This window comes from Eublepharis macularius, chromosome 12, assembly GCF_028583425.1.
Source record: "Eublepharis macularius isolate TG4126 chromosome 12, MPM_Emac_v1.0, whole genome shotgun sequence".
NCBI classification, from domain to species: domain Eukaryota; kingdom Metazoa; phylum Chordata; class Lepidosauria; order Squamata; family Eublepharidae; genus Eublepharis; species Eublepharis macularius.
The window spans coordinates 10,995,788-11,011,601 of record NC_072801.1 but is presented as its reverse complement, the minus strand read 5'-3'; the positions used below and the strand labels follow the sequence as shown (position 1 = coordinate 11,011,601).

General features: G+C 43.2%; 1 protein-coding gene across 4 annotated transcripts in view; it reads left to right on the top strand.

Annotated features, from left to right (window-relative positions):
* SMURF1 (SMAD specific E3 ubiquitin protein ligase 1) overlaps positions 1 to 15,326 on the top strand; it is a 51,248-nt gene extending 35,922 nt beyond the window's left edge. For 2 of the 4 annotated variants that reach the window (XM_054992808.1, XM_054992806.1), the window contains exons 13-18: positions 911 to 1,089; positions 1,822 to 1,959; positions 2,964 to 3,084; positions 6,202 to 6,403; positions 10,740 to 10,815; positions 11,608 to 15,326. In XM_054992808.1, the coding sequence (XP_054848783.1) occupies positions 911 to 1,089; positions 1,822 to 1,959; positions 2,964 to 3,084; positions 6,202 to 6,403; positions 10,740 to 10,815; positions 11,608 to 11,707 (816 nt within the window). In that variant the 3' untranslated portion in view covers positions 11,708 to 15,326. Of the gene's footprint in view, positions 1 to 910; positions 1,090 to 1,821; positions 1,960 to 2,963; positions 3,085 to 6,201; positions 6,404 to 10,730; positions 10,816 to 11,607 lie in introns of all 4 variants that reach the window. The other 2 variants (XM_054992807.1, XM_054992805.1) reach the window with 1 other exon arrangement.
* Positions 15,327 to 15,814: the final 488 nt, after the last annotated feature.

Here is a 15,814-nt window from a genome sequence, read left to right as displayed (position 1 = left end):
TGGGCTAAGGAAGTTACAGTTTCAGCCATGTAATGGACTAATTTGTAGACCCTCATCTTTCCCAGTTAAGGAATAATTAAAGCTATTTCCTGTTAACTACCTTTTTTTAACTTCACACTAAACAATCATGGTGTAGATAGCTGCCTGTACATTCACCCCTCAGAACATCCACTGCATGTTAACAACTTTATTTTTTTTAAAATTCTCTATACATCTGACTGTTATAACAGTGTTCCAGAGCCTAAATGACGGTTCAGCTTTGTCAGGGTCGTTGCCCAAGTAAGCCTTGGCAGAAATACATGACAATTTTATCCCTTGTTTGTCTTAGAGAAGAGCAGATTGTGGGTTTGGAATGCCTTAAGCATCTGTAGAAGTGCAGCATCCTGGTATAAAGTATTATCTCACCTTAAGGATTTGTTTCTCCTGACCTGCTGCTAGGGAGATCTTAGCTGCACCGGCTTCCTGGGTAGTTCAAGTTTTAAAGCAAGCCGCTGTCTGTCTGGCTAAACTCCCTAATGGCAGTAAGCTGAGAGGTTATAGTACGCTGGGGAGCTCAAGGATCTGCTGGGAAATGCTTCAGTTGGGTTTGAAGAATAGGTCCAGCTGAATTCAACGTCAAATGACCTTACCTGCTAGTCAGGGAGGCTGCAGGTACCCTGCAGCAGGTTTGAGTGTCAGCTGTATAAGGTCACTGCAGCCCTTTCCAAACTGTAACCAGCTCTGTTGTGTATCTGTTATGAATTCTGTACAAGGTTGATCATGAATTTCTCATCCAGATGACTTCAGGCACTTAATTAAATTAAAGGTCTTTTGCACTGAAGAATAGCTTAAAGCATAAATTGCGCCACAAGGTGTCAGCACTGGGCCGCTTTGCCCTGAGACCATTCTTGCTTGTCGGTGTCTCCTGCAGGATCATCTGTCTTACTTCCACTTTGTTGGTCGGATAATGGGTCTGGCTGTGTTCCATGGGCACTACATCAACGGGGGCTTCACAGTTCCTTTCTACAAACAGCTGCTGGGCAAACCCATCCAGTTATCTGACCTGGAATCTGTTGATCCAGAACTACACAAGAGCCTTGTTTGGATTTTGTAAGTGCCACACAAGCTGAAGCCCGCCAATCAGAAAGTACCTTTGGGCTGTGATAAGGGGGGCGGGGCGGATATGTTCAGTGGGTTTCTCTGACGTGTCAAAAGTTAACCCATAAGACCTTCTTAGAGCTATCAGGCAAGTACTTTTAGCTGTTTGGGGTGAAAAAATCAGGTTTGCGATTACTAGATATTTCTTGGCTCAGGGATGCAGTGCTCTAATTAGTACCCCTGTTGTAATTAAAAACTGTATGGTTTTATTCTAATACTAAATTAATCTGATCTTGTAGAGCAGCCAGGTTGTTCCTTTTGCAGGTACAGCAGAATTAATCTTTTCTTAGTATGAAAAGGGAAGATTGCTGAGACATCAGGCTTTTCGGAAATCCAGCAGGCAAACAATCAAGCAGGCATATTTGGGAGGGAGGGGGGGTTAGAGTTTATTTAATTATTTAAAATAATTATATACTGCTTTTCTGATAAGCACTCAAAACGTTTTATTAGATACACAAATAAAGCTATAAACATCATATAACATTAAAACTAACAATGACAACAGGTCAAGCTTCCTAAGACCCTTTTAAATGATGCTGCACACAGAATTCCACCAAAGCAGATAATAGACCTGCTACTGTTAGGCGGCTCCTCAGGTTCACACTGTCAAAATATGTAACTAGGAAGCGTGTGAACTTACTGGGAGACGAAGAAGTCACTGTGTCTTCTTTGGCTTGTTGACAGAGAAAACGATATCACTCCAGTTCTGGACCACACTTTCTGCGTGGAGCACAATGCTTTTGGCAGGATCCTACAGCACGAGCTTAAACCAAATGGCAGAAACATTCCCGTCACAGAGGAGAACAAGAAGGAATATGTCAGGTAGCCCTGGAAAAGCTCTTTTCTCTCTTCGACATTCAAGTGGGCTGTTGCTCTTTCCTGTTGGCTTTGGCACCTGGATGTGTGTTGGGAACATCCAGAATCTGGATCACAGTTTGTGGGGATTACAGTGATCAGTTTTGTTCACTTACATGGCAGCGAGTGGCACTCTAAGTATGTGGCATTTCCTTATGGATGAACAGGCCGTGAACAGAACCGCTTTAAAAGAGTGTTGTTACATACTCCATGTGTGGGAGAAGGTGGGACATGCACTATGGATAATCAAATGGGCAACTTGGATGGTGTCCAGGTATCCCACATATGTCTATACCAAAACATAGATAACCGGTGACAAAAATTCAGCTATCAGCTTGGCTCTGGCATTGTACTCTCGGATTGTGCAAAGCTTTAAAAATCCTGAAAAATTATCTTTTGTTTTGTCACGCATTTGTCTCTCCCATTCTTATGCTCTCAGCAACCTTGTGAGGATGAGTTAGTCTTAGAGCAGGTGACTGCCCTCAGTGGGGATTTGAACCGAGGCCTCCCCTGTCTCAGTCTGACACTTCAGCTCCCACATGATACTGTTTCTCCGTGAATTTATAATAGATAAACAATTTTCTGGTTGTAACAGTGGCTATGGCAGCCCCAGAGAGACATGAGCATATACCACACAAGTTTCTAATGCTTCATGGGAATCCAGAGGTGGTTTGAATCATTCCCACAGTCGTTTTGAGGGACTCAGTTGGATGCTGTTGACTGTTTCGTCCTGTGGCCCTTTGTTCCATTTCCCTTCCTTAGTTAAACCTCTCTCTGCTCCCTCCACTGCCGTAGGTATATCGTGATTCACTGTTTTCAGAATTCGGAACTCATCACAAAACCTTTCATGGTTTGAAGCCAGTCTGTGGGTTTCATTTCACTTGCAGCTTATGATGTCTTCAGAGTGTGCAGTTCTCAATTTTGTGCCTTGTCCTCAATTTTGGTTTGTTTTTTTCCCCTCCCACCTCCAGGCTGTATGTTAATTGGCGGTTCATGAGAGGAATTGAAGCACAGTTCCTGGCTCTCCAGAAAGGTTTTAACGAGCTTATTCCTCAGCACCTACTGAAGCCTTTTGACCAGAAAGAGCTTGAGGTACTGCAGTATGTCCTCACTCACATGTATCCCTTTTCTTCTGATCAGGGTGTGACCCTATGAAGTGGAAATTGGCATGTAAATTTCCTTTTCCTTTTTCATGTTGAACATGGTAGCAGAGGTACAGTTTTGTACAAAACTTGTCGATATGCTGTATTGGGGCAATTAAAGATGCTGGTCTTATTTTAGACACACAAAAGGAACCAACCCACAGTAATAAGCTCTACAGACCCAAACAATAATTATACAGTCACACAAATGTAACAAAATAAGCCAAACATTTATGTGACTGTATAATTATTGTATGGGTCTATAGACCTTCTTACTGTGGGTTGGTTCCTTTTTTGTGTGTATTCTGGTTACCACACAGTATTGCCCTTCCTATTGCACATGGTCTTATTTTAGAGACAATACTTCGGGTTTTTTTTACTAAGGACTGAAGGCTGGGACAGTTTTTCTTTCTTTTTTAATTTTCAGATTTTTAGTTAACACTCTAACCAGTCTTTCAGCACAGACAACCTCAAAGATGACGTACAATAAATAAAACATCAATACAAAGTATAAGTATAAAGTATAAGTATAAAACAGTGAGAAGCAAGTCCCAATAACAGCCAACAGATTAAAAAAATTAAAATTCAGACATCTAACAGGCTTGTCTTGAAACCAGCATAATGCTTTATGGAAGAGAAGTGTTTTTCACAGGTTTCCTGTAAGCCACCGAACAGGATGTGAGCTTCAGGGTAGGGGTGGGGCCGAATTCCATCATCTGTGCTGCCACTGAAAAGACCCTTTTATCTGGAGTAAGCTTGACTATAAAGTTGGAATGACAATGTCAGTTATTGCCCATAGAAATCTTCTCTTAAAGCAACTTCTAGAGATGGTCTTTTATGGCTGCTTAAAAGGAGAGGAGGGTGAGAGAAAAATAGGGGGAAAACATAGAACCTGGGCTTTCTTTTGTTTCAGTCTTGATTGCATGTCACCAAAAGCCATTTATGTCAAGCTAGCTTCCTAGATTTGCTCTAGAGTACTGTCATTCAAGAAAAAAATGGGTTCCACCCAGTTGTTGTGATAACACCCAAAGAGTTTTGTAATTCAATTTTTAACATAGGAGATGCCCATGGTGACATGTGATTAAGATCTGTTGATCTACTTGAAGGATGGCTCCAGGTAGCGGTTTGAAAGTGTGGATTGCAGTGTAAAACCAAGTTGCCATGGAGAGGCTATAAGTGGAAATGGATAGGCATAAAGGCCATCATGCCTCTCTGCAGGAGTTGAGGGATCAGTGATCTCAACATCTAGTGGGCTGTCCTCTTACAGGAACATGTTAGTCAAGTTATTTAATAGGTGTCTGTCTTGTCCCTTCCTTGCTTCCTAAATGGTGCAGCTGATCACAACTTGGTGTTCCTTTGCAAAAGGAGATGTTGCTTTTGTTTAAAGATGTGTTCACTTTGGTGGGAGGAGTCGGTTTAGTGAGCTAATGCAAGATCCTATAATACAGTTTGTACCAGTGCTTTGCTTTGAGCAAACAGGTCCTCCCCTAGAATAGGAAGGGAATAGAGCCAGAGGAGTTAGCTGTGTTTGTCAGATGCACCTGACAAAGAGAGCTATTGATTGATTGATTTTTTATTTTATTCTATTTATATTCCGTCCTCCCCGCATCATCAGGCTCGGGGCAGATGGTTCTTGAAAGCTGACAATGCATCTGACAAAGAGAGCTGTGGTTCTCAAAAGCTTATGCTACAATAAAGTTGGTTAGTCTTAAAGGTGCTACTGGACTCTTTACTGCTGAGGAAGGAAAGTGGATCTTAAACAACAGTTTGAGTAGATGGCTATCAAACTGAACATAGGCTTGGAATTGGTGAGCAAATATTTTTAGAGTGAGTGAGCAAACAGAGAAAGAGGGCTCAATCAGTTAAAAAATACCAGTTTCACCTTTCTGCTTGAAAGTGTTTAAGCTAGCTTTACTCTTCCCCTCTGCACAGAAAGATCCATATCCTGTGTCCTTCAGTTCCTTTTTCTCTCTGTAGTATTCAGTTGTGAACCGTTCAAGGATATGTCTGCCTTTCCCAGCAGGTTTGCCATTGGCTTATTATGTACCTCTTAATTTTTATACTTATTTATGTTATTTATAGTCTGCCTTTCTTTTCCTCTTAAGTAAGTGAGACCTGCTGCAAAACAACCTGTATTTCTATATACTGTATCTGAGTTTCATTAATATTGTCTCAGTTCTTCAGCGTGCTTCTTCAGGGTGGGGGTGAAGATGGAGAGAGTCATTGACTTTAAGATAAATGCCAGCTATTTACACATGGAGTGGGATGGTGGCTGCATTCTGTTCCCCATTTCTGGAGTTGGTGACTTGAAATAGCTTTAATACCAGAGGAATTAAATCTTCTGCTAAATATAAGAAAACTCCACCATTACCACCTCATGCAGCTACCAAAGCGCAACGTGTGTGTGAACCATCTGAATCCTTGTATTTATTTTATTTCTTGAATATGACTAAGGGTATCGTGTACCCAAGAGTAAGCATGTAATTAGCCAAAAGGTGTGCACTGTCCCTTCAATTCAGTAATTAGACCATGAAAGTAATCTAGGGCTCTGTTCAACTGTACAAACAGATCATGGTTTGTTCTGGGGCTCACATTCTTCCTCCCTCATGATAATGAAGACCTCTTGGCTCCTGAGAAACAGCAGTTGTTACATCCAGATAGGGCGAAGTGACAAACTGTTGTTTGTTCTCCTGCATACAACCCAGGATTAAGATGTGGTTCGCAATTCAGACTTGTGAGCAAGAGTACAAACTGTAGCTTAGTGTTTCTCTTGATTTTAGAGATCTCATTCCTTGGAGACAAGGAAGTCTTCAGTGCCTGAGCTGCGTGCGAGGGCCAGGGAAGGGGAGTGATTATGTGAACCTCAGTCCTTAAGATGTGTGTTCTCACAATAAGCAAAGCATTGGGTTTTAATGAAGCCTAGATGTGGAAATCTGGTTTATGGTGGGTAAGGAGAACCACATTTATGCCCAACTAATCATAGCTGGAAGGGGTTTCAGATGCCACAGGGGTGAATGCCATCTCATTAGTCTGGTGATTACAAACTGAAATACGTGTCCTTTGATAGCTCATAATAGGAGGCCTGGATAAGATTGATTTGAATGACTGGAAGTCCAACACACGCCTAAAGCACTGTATGGCAGACAGCAGTATTGTCAAGTGGTTCTGGCAAGCAGTGGAAGCCTTCGACGAAGAGAGAAGGGCAAGGCTGCTGCAGTTTGTGACGGGTTCCACGCGGGTTCCGCTTCAGGGCTTCAAAGCTTTGCAAGGTGACTGCTAGGGGGGCTGAGTTAGTTAATTGGTGAGGGAGTTCGGAGACTTCACAGTCGGATGGAAGCTCCTCACTACAGTTAGCCATGACAGTTTTCCATTTTGTAACTGTTAGAAAGATGCATAGCTCACATAATGTATGGAGATGCCGTATCCCAATTCAGAGCATTGGTCCATCTAGCCCAGTATTGTGTGCTCTCTGGCTTTGCAGCAGCTGCAGCTCTTCTGGATCTCAAGCAGTGGACTGTACCATTACTGCTGCCTGAGATCCTTTTAACAGAAGATAACAGGGTTTGAGACTGAGACCTTCCTCCTACAAAGTATGTGCTGTGCCACTGAGTTTAGGGCCCTGTTGTGATAAATTAAAGTGTACTTGCTGCATTTCCCAAGTCTGCTTTTGCACATGCCTGGAAATTTGGGGGAAAGTGCCTGGGGTGGGTGGAGTTTAGGGAGGATGTGATGTCACTTCCAGGTGATACTCTAGAAATTTCCCATAATCTATATAGTATATATCATAAAGACTAGGGGAAATTCCTAGTGTAGCACAATAAAGGTCATTTCCCCCTCCTGTTCCTCAATTTCTTGAGGGTTGGATATTGACGGCAGGGAATTCCTCACTGGGCCCAGGCAGTTGGGTAGCCTAGTGCTTACTCTTGGTTTTCCCCCTTTACAATAATGGTATTTTCCACCCACTCCCTGATGATGTCAGGGTGTGCCAGAGAGGAGGGGCTAATAAATCACAGAATCACAGAGTTGGAAGGGGCCATACAGACCTTCTAATCCAACCCCCTGCCCAATGCAAGATGAGCTAAAGCATCCCTGACAAATATTCATCCAGCCTCCTCTTGAAAACTGCCAGTGAAGGGGAGCTCACCACCTCCCTAGGCAGTTGATTCCACCTTTGAACTACTCTGACTGTGAAAAAGTTTTTCCTAACATCCAGCCCGTACCTTTCTGCGTGTAATTTAAGCCCATTGCTTCGAGTCCTATCCTCTGCTGCCAACCGGAACAGCTCCTTGCCCTCCTCCAAATGACAGCCTTTCAAATATTTAAAGAGAGCAATCATGTCCCCCCTCAACCTCCTCTTCTCCAAACTAAACATTCCCAAGGCCCTCAGCCTTTCCTCGTAGAGCTCAGTCTCCAGACCCCTGATCATCCTCATCGCTCTCCTCTGCACCCTCTCAATTTTGTCCACATCCTTTTTTGAAGTGAGGCCTCCAGAACTGCACACAGTACTCCAGGTGCGGCCTGATCAAGGCAGTATAGAGAGGGGCTATGAGTGACCTCCTGCAATTTCGATGCAATGGCCCTTTTGATACAACCCAAGACTGAGTTTGCCCTTTTTGTCACCGCATCACACTGACTGCTCATATTCAGTTTACAGTCCACTCTTACCCCAAGATCCCTTTCACATATACTACTGCTCAGAAGTGTATCCCCCATCCAGTATTTGTGCTTCTCATTTTTGTGGCCCAGATGTAATACTGTGCACTTGTCTTTGTTGAATTGCATCCTATTTACAGCTGCCCACTTCTCCAGAGTATTCAGGTCTTGTTGAATTTTAATTCTATCTTCTTGGGTGTTTGGTACCGCTCCCAATTTGGTATCATCAGCAAATTTAATGAGCAGCCCTTCCACTCCTTCATCCAGATCATTGATAAAAATATTGAAAAGTACCAGGACCAAAACCAAGCCCTGTGGCACTCCACTGGACACCTCCCTCCAATCTGATGAAATGCCATTGACCACCACTCTTTGGGTGCGATCCTCTAACCAGTTCCCTATCCACCGAACTGTCCTATAGTCCAGTCCGCAGTTTTCCAGTTTACCCATTAGAATGTCATGGGGAACCTTATCAAAAGCTTTACTAAAATCCACGTAAATCACATGGACAGAGTTCCCACGATCCAGTAAGCTCGTCACTTAATCAAAGAAGGAAACCAGGTTGGTCTGATAAGATCTGTTGGGAACAAAACCATGTTGACTTCCCTGGATCACTAAGTGGTCCTTCAGATGCTTATAGATCGATCCCTTTAAAATCTGCTCTAATATCTTCCCAGCAACAGAAGTCAGACTGACTGGCCTGTAGTGTCCCGGGTCATCCTTCTTCCCTTTCTTAAAGATTGGGATAACATTTGCTCTTCTCCAATCTTGTGGCACATCCCCAGTCTTCCAGGAGGCCTTGAAGATGATGGACAGAGGCTCTGCAAGTTCTCTAGCAAGTTCTTTGAGCACTCTTGGGTGCACACCATCCGGCCCAGGGGATTTGTATTCGTCCAGCGCAGCCAGGTGCCTCTCCACAACCTCTCTGTCAATGTCAACTAGCCCCCCAGGTGTCCTGTCATGTCTACTACCATCTCTAGATGGGCTCAAGTTCTTCAGGGAGAAAACAGAGGCAAAAAAGTCTTTAAGCCTGTCTGCTTTTTCTCTGTCCTTCATCAGAGTTTCTCCTTCCACACCCAACAGCGGTCCAATTGCCTCTTTTACCTTGCATTTGCTTCTCACATATCTGTAGAAGTTTTTCTTATTGTAGCGAGCCCCCCCTGGCCAGCCCTAGCTCGTACTGAGCTTTGGCCTCTCTGATGGCTGATCTGCAGTACCTAGTAACCCTCATATATTCCTCTTTGGAGGTCTGTCCTTCTCTCCATTTCCTGAACATTTCCTTTTTCTCCCTTAGCTTATTCTGGAGCTCTCTGTTCATCCACATCAATTTCTTGGAGCCCTTACCATGTTTCCGTCTTGCTGGAACAGTGAGGGCTTGAGCTTGCAAAAGCTCATGTTTGAGAAGAGCCCACCCATCACTCACTCCTTTCCCTTCCAGCACACTCCCCCATGGAATGACTCTCATCAAGCCTCTGAGTTCATCAAAGTTGGCCCTACGAAAATCTAACCTATGAGTCTGGCTACAAACTTTCTTGGCCCCCCACAGCAACTAGAATTCAAGAAGGACTTGAATTCCTTCCCTCTAAGGTCCCCACCACCTTTACCCCATCTACCAATTCTTCCCTGTTGGTTAATATTAAGTCTAGTATGGCCGAGCCCCTTGTAGCTTCCTCCACCATTTGAAAAAGAAAGTTATCAGCCAGGCAGGTCAGGAAGTTGCATGATTCTTGTCGCTTTGCTGAGCTCGTCTCCCAGCACACATCGGGGAAGTTGAAGTCACCCATAATTATAAGGTTCTGATGTCTGGATAATCTACCAATCTGTTCAAGGAGGGCAGCGTCCATTTCCTCTCCCTGGTCAGGGGGTCTGTAGCAGACTCCAACAACAATACCCTTTGTCCTTCCCTTATTTCTACCCGTATACTTTCCACTTGGCTGTCAACCACATTCTCCAGAACTTGCTGACAATCAAGCCCTCTCCTCACATACAATGCCACTCCGCTTCCACTTCTACCCTTCCGTTTTTTCTTGAACAACTTGTATCCATCCACTACCACATTCCATTCATGGGAATCATCCCCCCAAGTCTCAGTAATTCCTACTATATCGTAGCCCTCTGTTTGCAAGAGAAGCTCAAGCTCTTCCTTCTTATTACCCATACTTCGGTCATTAGTTCCCACATGAACCAGCACAAACGGGTACTGATCAGTCAGTCTGATCAGTTTTGGCAGCCAATCTGTAATATCCTAAATTCTGGCTCCCGGAAAGCAACACATCTCTCGGAGTAGGGGATCTGGACTGGGCACATGATGTTCCATACCTGTGAGCAGAGAGTCTCCGATGACCACCACCTTCTGTTTTCTTCCACTTCCGTGTGGCCTCATGCCCTCTTCGCACCCTCCTCCAGGTTTTTTTGGTTCTCCTTCCTCTCTCATCTCCGTCACCATCTCAAGCACCCCAAAATGATTTCTGAGCTCCAGTGGACCAGAGCGTCACCTTAGCTCACGTCTTCCGGTTTGTGCTGTAGAACTGAGAGGAGGCTCAGAAGGGAGATCAACTCTTCCTTCTTCTTTTGGACTTAGTTCTTCATGCTTGGGCAGAGTCCCCAGGCTCTTCTCAATGAAATCCTCCCCTTCCTTGATTTCCTGAAGGGTGGTGATCCTCTCCTCTAGGCTCTGAATTATCTCCTCCAAAAGCCTGACCTGCTTACACTTCTGACAAGTGAAGTCCGACTTCTCTTCCAGGAGGAAAACAAACATGGCACGCTCCATGCAGGTGACTGGAAAGGGGCCTTCTGTCGACATCATCACCTTCCAAGTATATTCCAAGAGTACTCTTCTAGCTGCAGGTCCCTTTCCTTCTCCTTCTCAGAGCCCAGATGGCTGTGAACAACGGTTGTTAGCTGTGTTTGTGAAGGGCCTTAACTAGAATGTCTCTTTGCAAGGTTCTACAGGCGCTGCAGGACCCAGACTCTTCACTATCCACTTGATAGATGCAAATACAGACAACCTTCCAAAAGCTCATACTTGGTAAGGCTATTTCAGTGTTCATATGTGCTTCCTTTTGAATGTGTTCGCTTACAGTAAGTATATTTGGATAAAGTGAAAATCTTTCCTTGGAACAGCAAACCTTTACAGAAAGCAAACTGGCTGCAGTGCTAGGCTACCTGTAGATTACAAATATTAAAAAAAAACAATTCCACAGTTAGATGGCACAGTAGGAAAAATTAATTCATATTGTAAAGTGTATGAGTAAAGAGCCCATTCATTTAGTCTAACCAATGTTCATGTTTTAACCAACACTTCCACATCTGTAAGAAAGCCGTCTCAATTTTCTTAAAAGAAGCTGCTTTTAAAAACTGACATCTGCTTTAGTAGTGTGTGTTTTCATCTGTTTCCCTCTGCAATTTCCTAGTGAACACTGCTGCTTTAGGACAACTCTTGTTGTGATGTGCCTGCAGTTGCATTTAGTGGTGTAATATTTTGAGAGCCAGCATGGTATAGAGGTTAGAGTGTCAAACTAGGATCTGGGAGACCCAGGTTCAGATTCCCACTCTGCCGTGAAAGTTTGCTGGGTGACCTTGGGCCAGTCACATGCTTTTAGAAGCCTAACCTGCCTAATGGCATTGTTGATGATAATTTTTAAGTTATCTTAGTGTTTGGCTATGTGATCAAGGCTCCTGGGCTGGGGGCTAACTGTGTTTTTCCAGACCTTTTAAACACATGATAATTCCTATTTTTTTAAACATCTTTTATACCTATGTGATATACAGTCTTAGAGCGACAGCAGCATACTAACACTGAGATTTCTGCCTTCCCTAGCTTTAACCGAATTGACATTCCGCCTTATGAGTCCTACGAGAAGCTTTATGAAAAGTTACTGACTGCTGTGGAAGAGACATGTGGGTTTGCAGTGGAGTGAATGGGCAACCAAAGGAAACAGATGCTAGCTCATGGACCACCAAACCAAAAGCTGTAAGAAGAAGCTTGCTGTGAACTTCTGTTGTCCAAAGCATTGGGACGCTAGAAGAACTTGGGGGGGGGAGATGAGGCCATCTTCCCCGCTGCAGTGATGTTGGGGCTTTTGTTGGTGGTTCCCAACCATACTTTCCTCTCCTTTGTTACAATAATTCCTTTCTCCTCTTCTCACTCCCACAAAACAAAAGACAGCCAGGGATCAGGATTCTGGTTTTGGTTACCCAAGATATTCTGCTAGACTTGTAACACATATTGTGATAAGGTCAGTGACCTGTGGTCTTTCTTTTTTATAGGAGTATCAAACTTGTAGTTGAGTATCTTGAGATTGGTTTGCTGAGGAGTTTCCACTGGTATATGTACCTGGAAGTTTTGTCTTAAGGCAGTCCCAAGTCCCTTGTAGAGTCCAGAAGACTGGCAGTGAAATTTCAAAATGCGCATTTCAGAGTCCCATATCAGAATGGTTAACAGAATGCAGTTCTGTAGGCACATGTAACTTAGGGCTGTTCCCTGACAGAATACTCTCTGGGCAAGTGCAGTGGCTTGGCTTCTTAAGAATAGACTGATGAGTCCAAGCCTTCCTTGAATGGAGTGGTAAGCTTCCCCCCACCCCCCCGCCCTTTCCATTTTGGATGCTTTGAACACAGCACTGGCTTGGTTCTGTGTTTTTGCTTCCCTAGCATACATTACAGAATGCAGAGAGAAAAGGCCTGGGCAACATGGTCCAACAGCCTGGAAAGTTTTCTTCTGTTACGGTTTTCTCAGATGCTTTCTTTCACTTGCAATTGTGGAAGTCTCTTGAGAGGAAGTAGCTAAAAACAAATGAAACCAAGTTCTGTGTAGTTTGGAGACTAATGCTGTGGTGTTGAGGGAGTCTGTTCAGACAATAAAAGTCTTAACATAATGTAAATCTACTGGAAAGATTCATCATGGTTTTAGCCTACAGAGACTGAGCAACCAGGGTGCTGCTTTTAGTCTCTTGGTTTTATTTTTTAATATTCATATTTCTGAAGTTAAACGCTCAAGACTGATATTAAGTTACTCCATGTGACTTCCCAGAGTAGGAGAACCAAAGTAACCTGGTTAACAGTATCAAACTTAAAACAAAAAAAGTTTGCATGGCATTGCAGTATTCTTAACCATTTCTTTGCAGAAAGGCCCAGTAATCATCAAATGTGTCTTAGACTTGATTTCAAAATACTTTTTTTAATTAAAAAAAGAAACACAAAGATCCATGTTAACAGATGGTGTATTGAACAAGTAGTGTGTTGGATTTCAGCTGTGGGTCAGATTTGTTCTCTGATCTATAAAAATATTTCTATGGTCATCTTTTTTTTTAAATTTGATAATAGCTTTAAACTGTGATAGGGCAAACTAAAGTTAGATACTTGTCCGAATGCTGAATTTTTTCCTGTTTGTTCAGTTGACTGTAACTTTTGTGATTTGGTGTTTTGGGAATATGAGGATTTACATTGAGAGAGGAAATTGTATTGTTTTGTGAAATTTGCACCATGTGACTGAAGAGCTGGGTTTCATTGACGGATTCAAGACATAATGGGGGGTGAGGGCCTTTGGGACCCAGTTGCACTTATGGGACCAGTTAACTGCATTATGGGGTGGGGGAATAGGGGGATGTTTCTGGGTTTAGCATTCAAATAGTTGGTCAAGCTTAATTTGCAATCCTCTGGATAATAGAATTGTGGTGACTCTGGCTTTCCACATGCCTGTGGAGGTGAGATGCTGTCCCTTGGATTTGATTAAGCCCAGGCAGTGGAACTGGAACCTGCAAGATACTGTAGAATGATGCAAGCACTACAAAAAGAGGCTGTCCAGATTATTCTCTACAGGGAGGAGGGTGAGACATTCTTACACACAGCAGTTGACTTTATGTATAGTACAGAGAAAAATGGGCAAGCCTCATAAGATTAGCAGAGCTACCACTGGTTATTGGTATGCCTTCCGGCCAGTTCTTCTACTACAGTTGTAATAAAGCGACTTCTGTGTAGCTGGAGCATATACCGTATTGGTGATGTTCAAAAGAGAGGACCTATAGAATGGGGAAACACCGTGCTATGTGGAAGTTATATACCAAAGGTAGCACAAGGAGATGTGCGGTTCAGGCTGTGCAGCATAGATGGGTTTCTAATTAGAGTAGTGAGGGAGATGGGAGGAATGGCCCCTCAGTTTCTCTAAAATGACTTCCTGTCCCTGGGTTTTGTGTCTTGAAGCTTTTGTGCCGCTGCTTTTTAAGCACCCAAGAGCCTAAATGAACCCGTTTGCTGTCTTTCTGGACACTTTAGGCTTTGAGTCAGGATGAACTGGGATTTTCGGAAAGAAGTACAAGGCAAAACTCTTTTGGACATTTAGTGGCTTTTTTTCTTCTTCTAAGGTGCTGGCTGGCAGCAGTGCCATAGGAAGCCCCTGCTTCTCCTCAAGCTCAAAATCCCACATCTGCTTGCACATCAATGCAGCCCTGAAAAACAGGTCGAAAAATAGGATTCTCTTGCTGTGAAGGTCTAATCTGCCCTTCGCCGAACACCCCCCCTTCCTCCCCCCCCCCAGTTAAAACCATCCAGACAAAATATGGAGCTGAAGTAGAAGAGGATGGCTTATGTATTTGCCTCTGCAGCCTCTTGATCGCTGCTGCCACCCGGAACAGGCCCACAGGTAGCAAGATTGTTGATAAAGAGGAGGGGGCCAGAAACACGAGTGGCTTATGCTGCGTATATTGATGCCATCGGTGTCACCCCAACTACAATTTTTGCATCCCCCCCCAATCTAATTCAGTGCGGACACACAAGAAGAAGCACCGAGGCACTTGCACTTCCTGTCTTTCACACCTGTATCAAGTACAAAGCTAGGATCTAGTTCGGTGAGACAATTCTTCGTTTACTTCCCCTGAAATGCATCATCATCTTGCATTTGTGCTCTCAGGGATGTAGGAAATCACCACTCTTATATGTGTGTGTGTGTGTGTGTGTGTTTTTTAATTCACTGGGAAGGCATGAATGTGTATAACAAACCTGAACAACATATTGAACCAGCTTTTGCTTGCTCTTTGTAGGGAGTGTGCCCTGCTAAAGCTGTGTGGCTGTTAAAAATCTCCACTAATTAAAATGCCCCACCCTCTCCCTGACTACCCCCACCCCCCTTAGCCAGAACCAAGAACTGATACTGTAGAGCACAGAAAGGGTTTTTCTTTTTCTTTTTGGAAACGCAATATGTATTTGTGTGCTTGTGTGTTTTTTTGCTGTTAATTTTTTTCATCAACCACTTTATAATGTATTTTTTAACTTATTGTTTTGTAATGTCTTGTTTTTTTAAGTATTGCTGCTACCCTTGTTATTCTTCTCACCATTTTTAATTGCAGATTTTATTTTGTGGAGAAGTTGTACACTAATTTTTTCCATTTTATGTCTTAAATCAAAGTATTTAAAGAAATACTAGTTCTATTTAATGTGGTAATGGAGCCAGCTGGAATAAACAGTGATTGTATAGTAGGCTGGGCCCAGGAGGTCATGTTCATTTTTTGTTACATATGCAATAAACTCACAACTTTAAATTCAGACATTCTACCATTTTTGCAGCACTAGTGTTGTGTTCACACCAGGGTTGAAATGTTCTGAAGTGACTACGAAAGATCAGTACCCTTCCGTGGGATCATTCACACATCATCATGGCAGACGCCACATAAAACCTTACTTCAGTTTGGTTGTAAAGTAGGCTTAGAAATAACTTTGCTCACCTGTGGTCTTGCAGGTAAGTTGACAAGGACCCTCTTGAAAACTGGGAGAGAATTTGTCCGTATTCCACACATGTAAATATGGTGGCAGTGATGGTGGGAAGCTAATAATATTTGAGGGCTAGTTTCTGTGGGTATATTTGCCAAGCAGCCTTGTCTGTGGTAATTTTAACTACTTATTTTACTTTGCTAAAACAAAATCTCAGATTACTTATGTGCTCCCCATATTAACTCATACGATCCAAGAACACTTAATATTACACATCAGAATATGCTTTTAAGAGAAGTCCCTATTTCCAGCTGGCAAGTTTC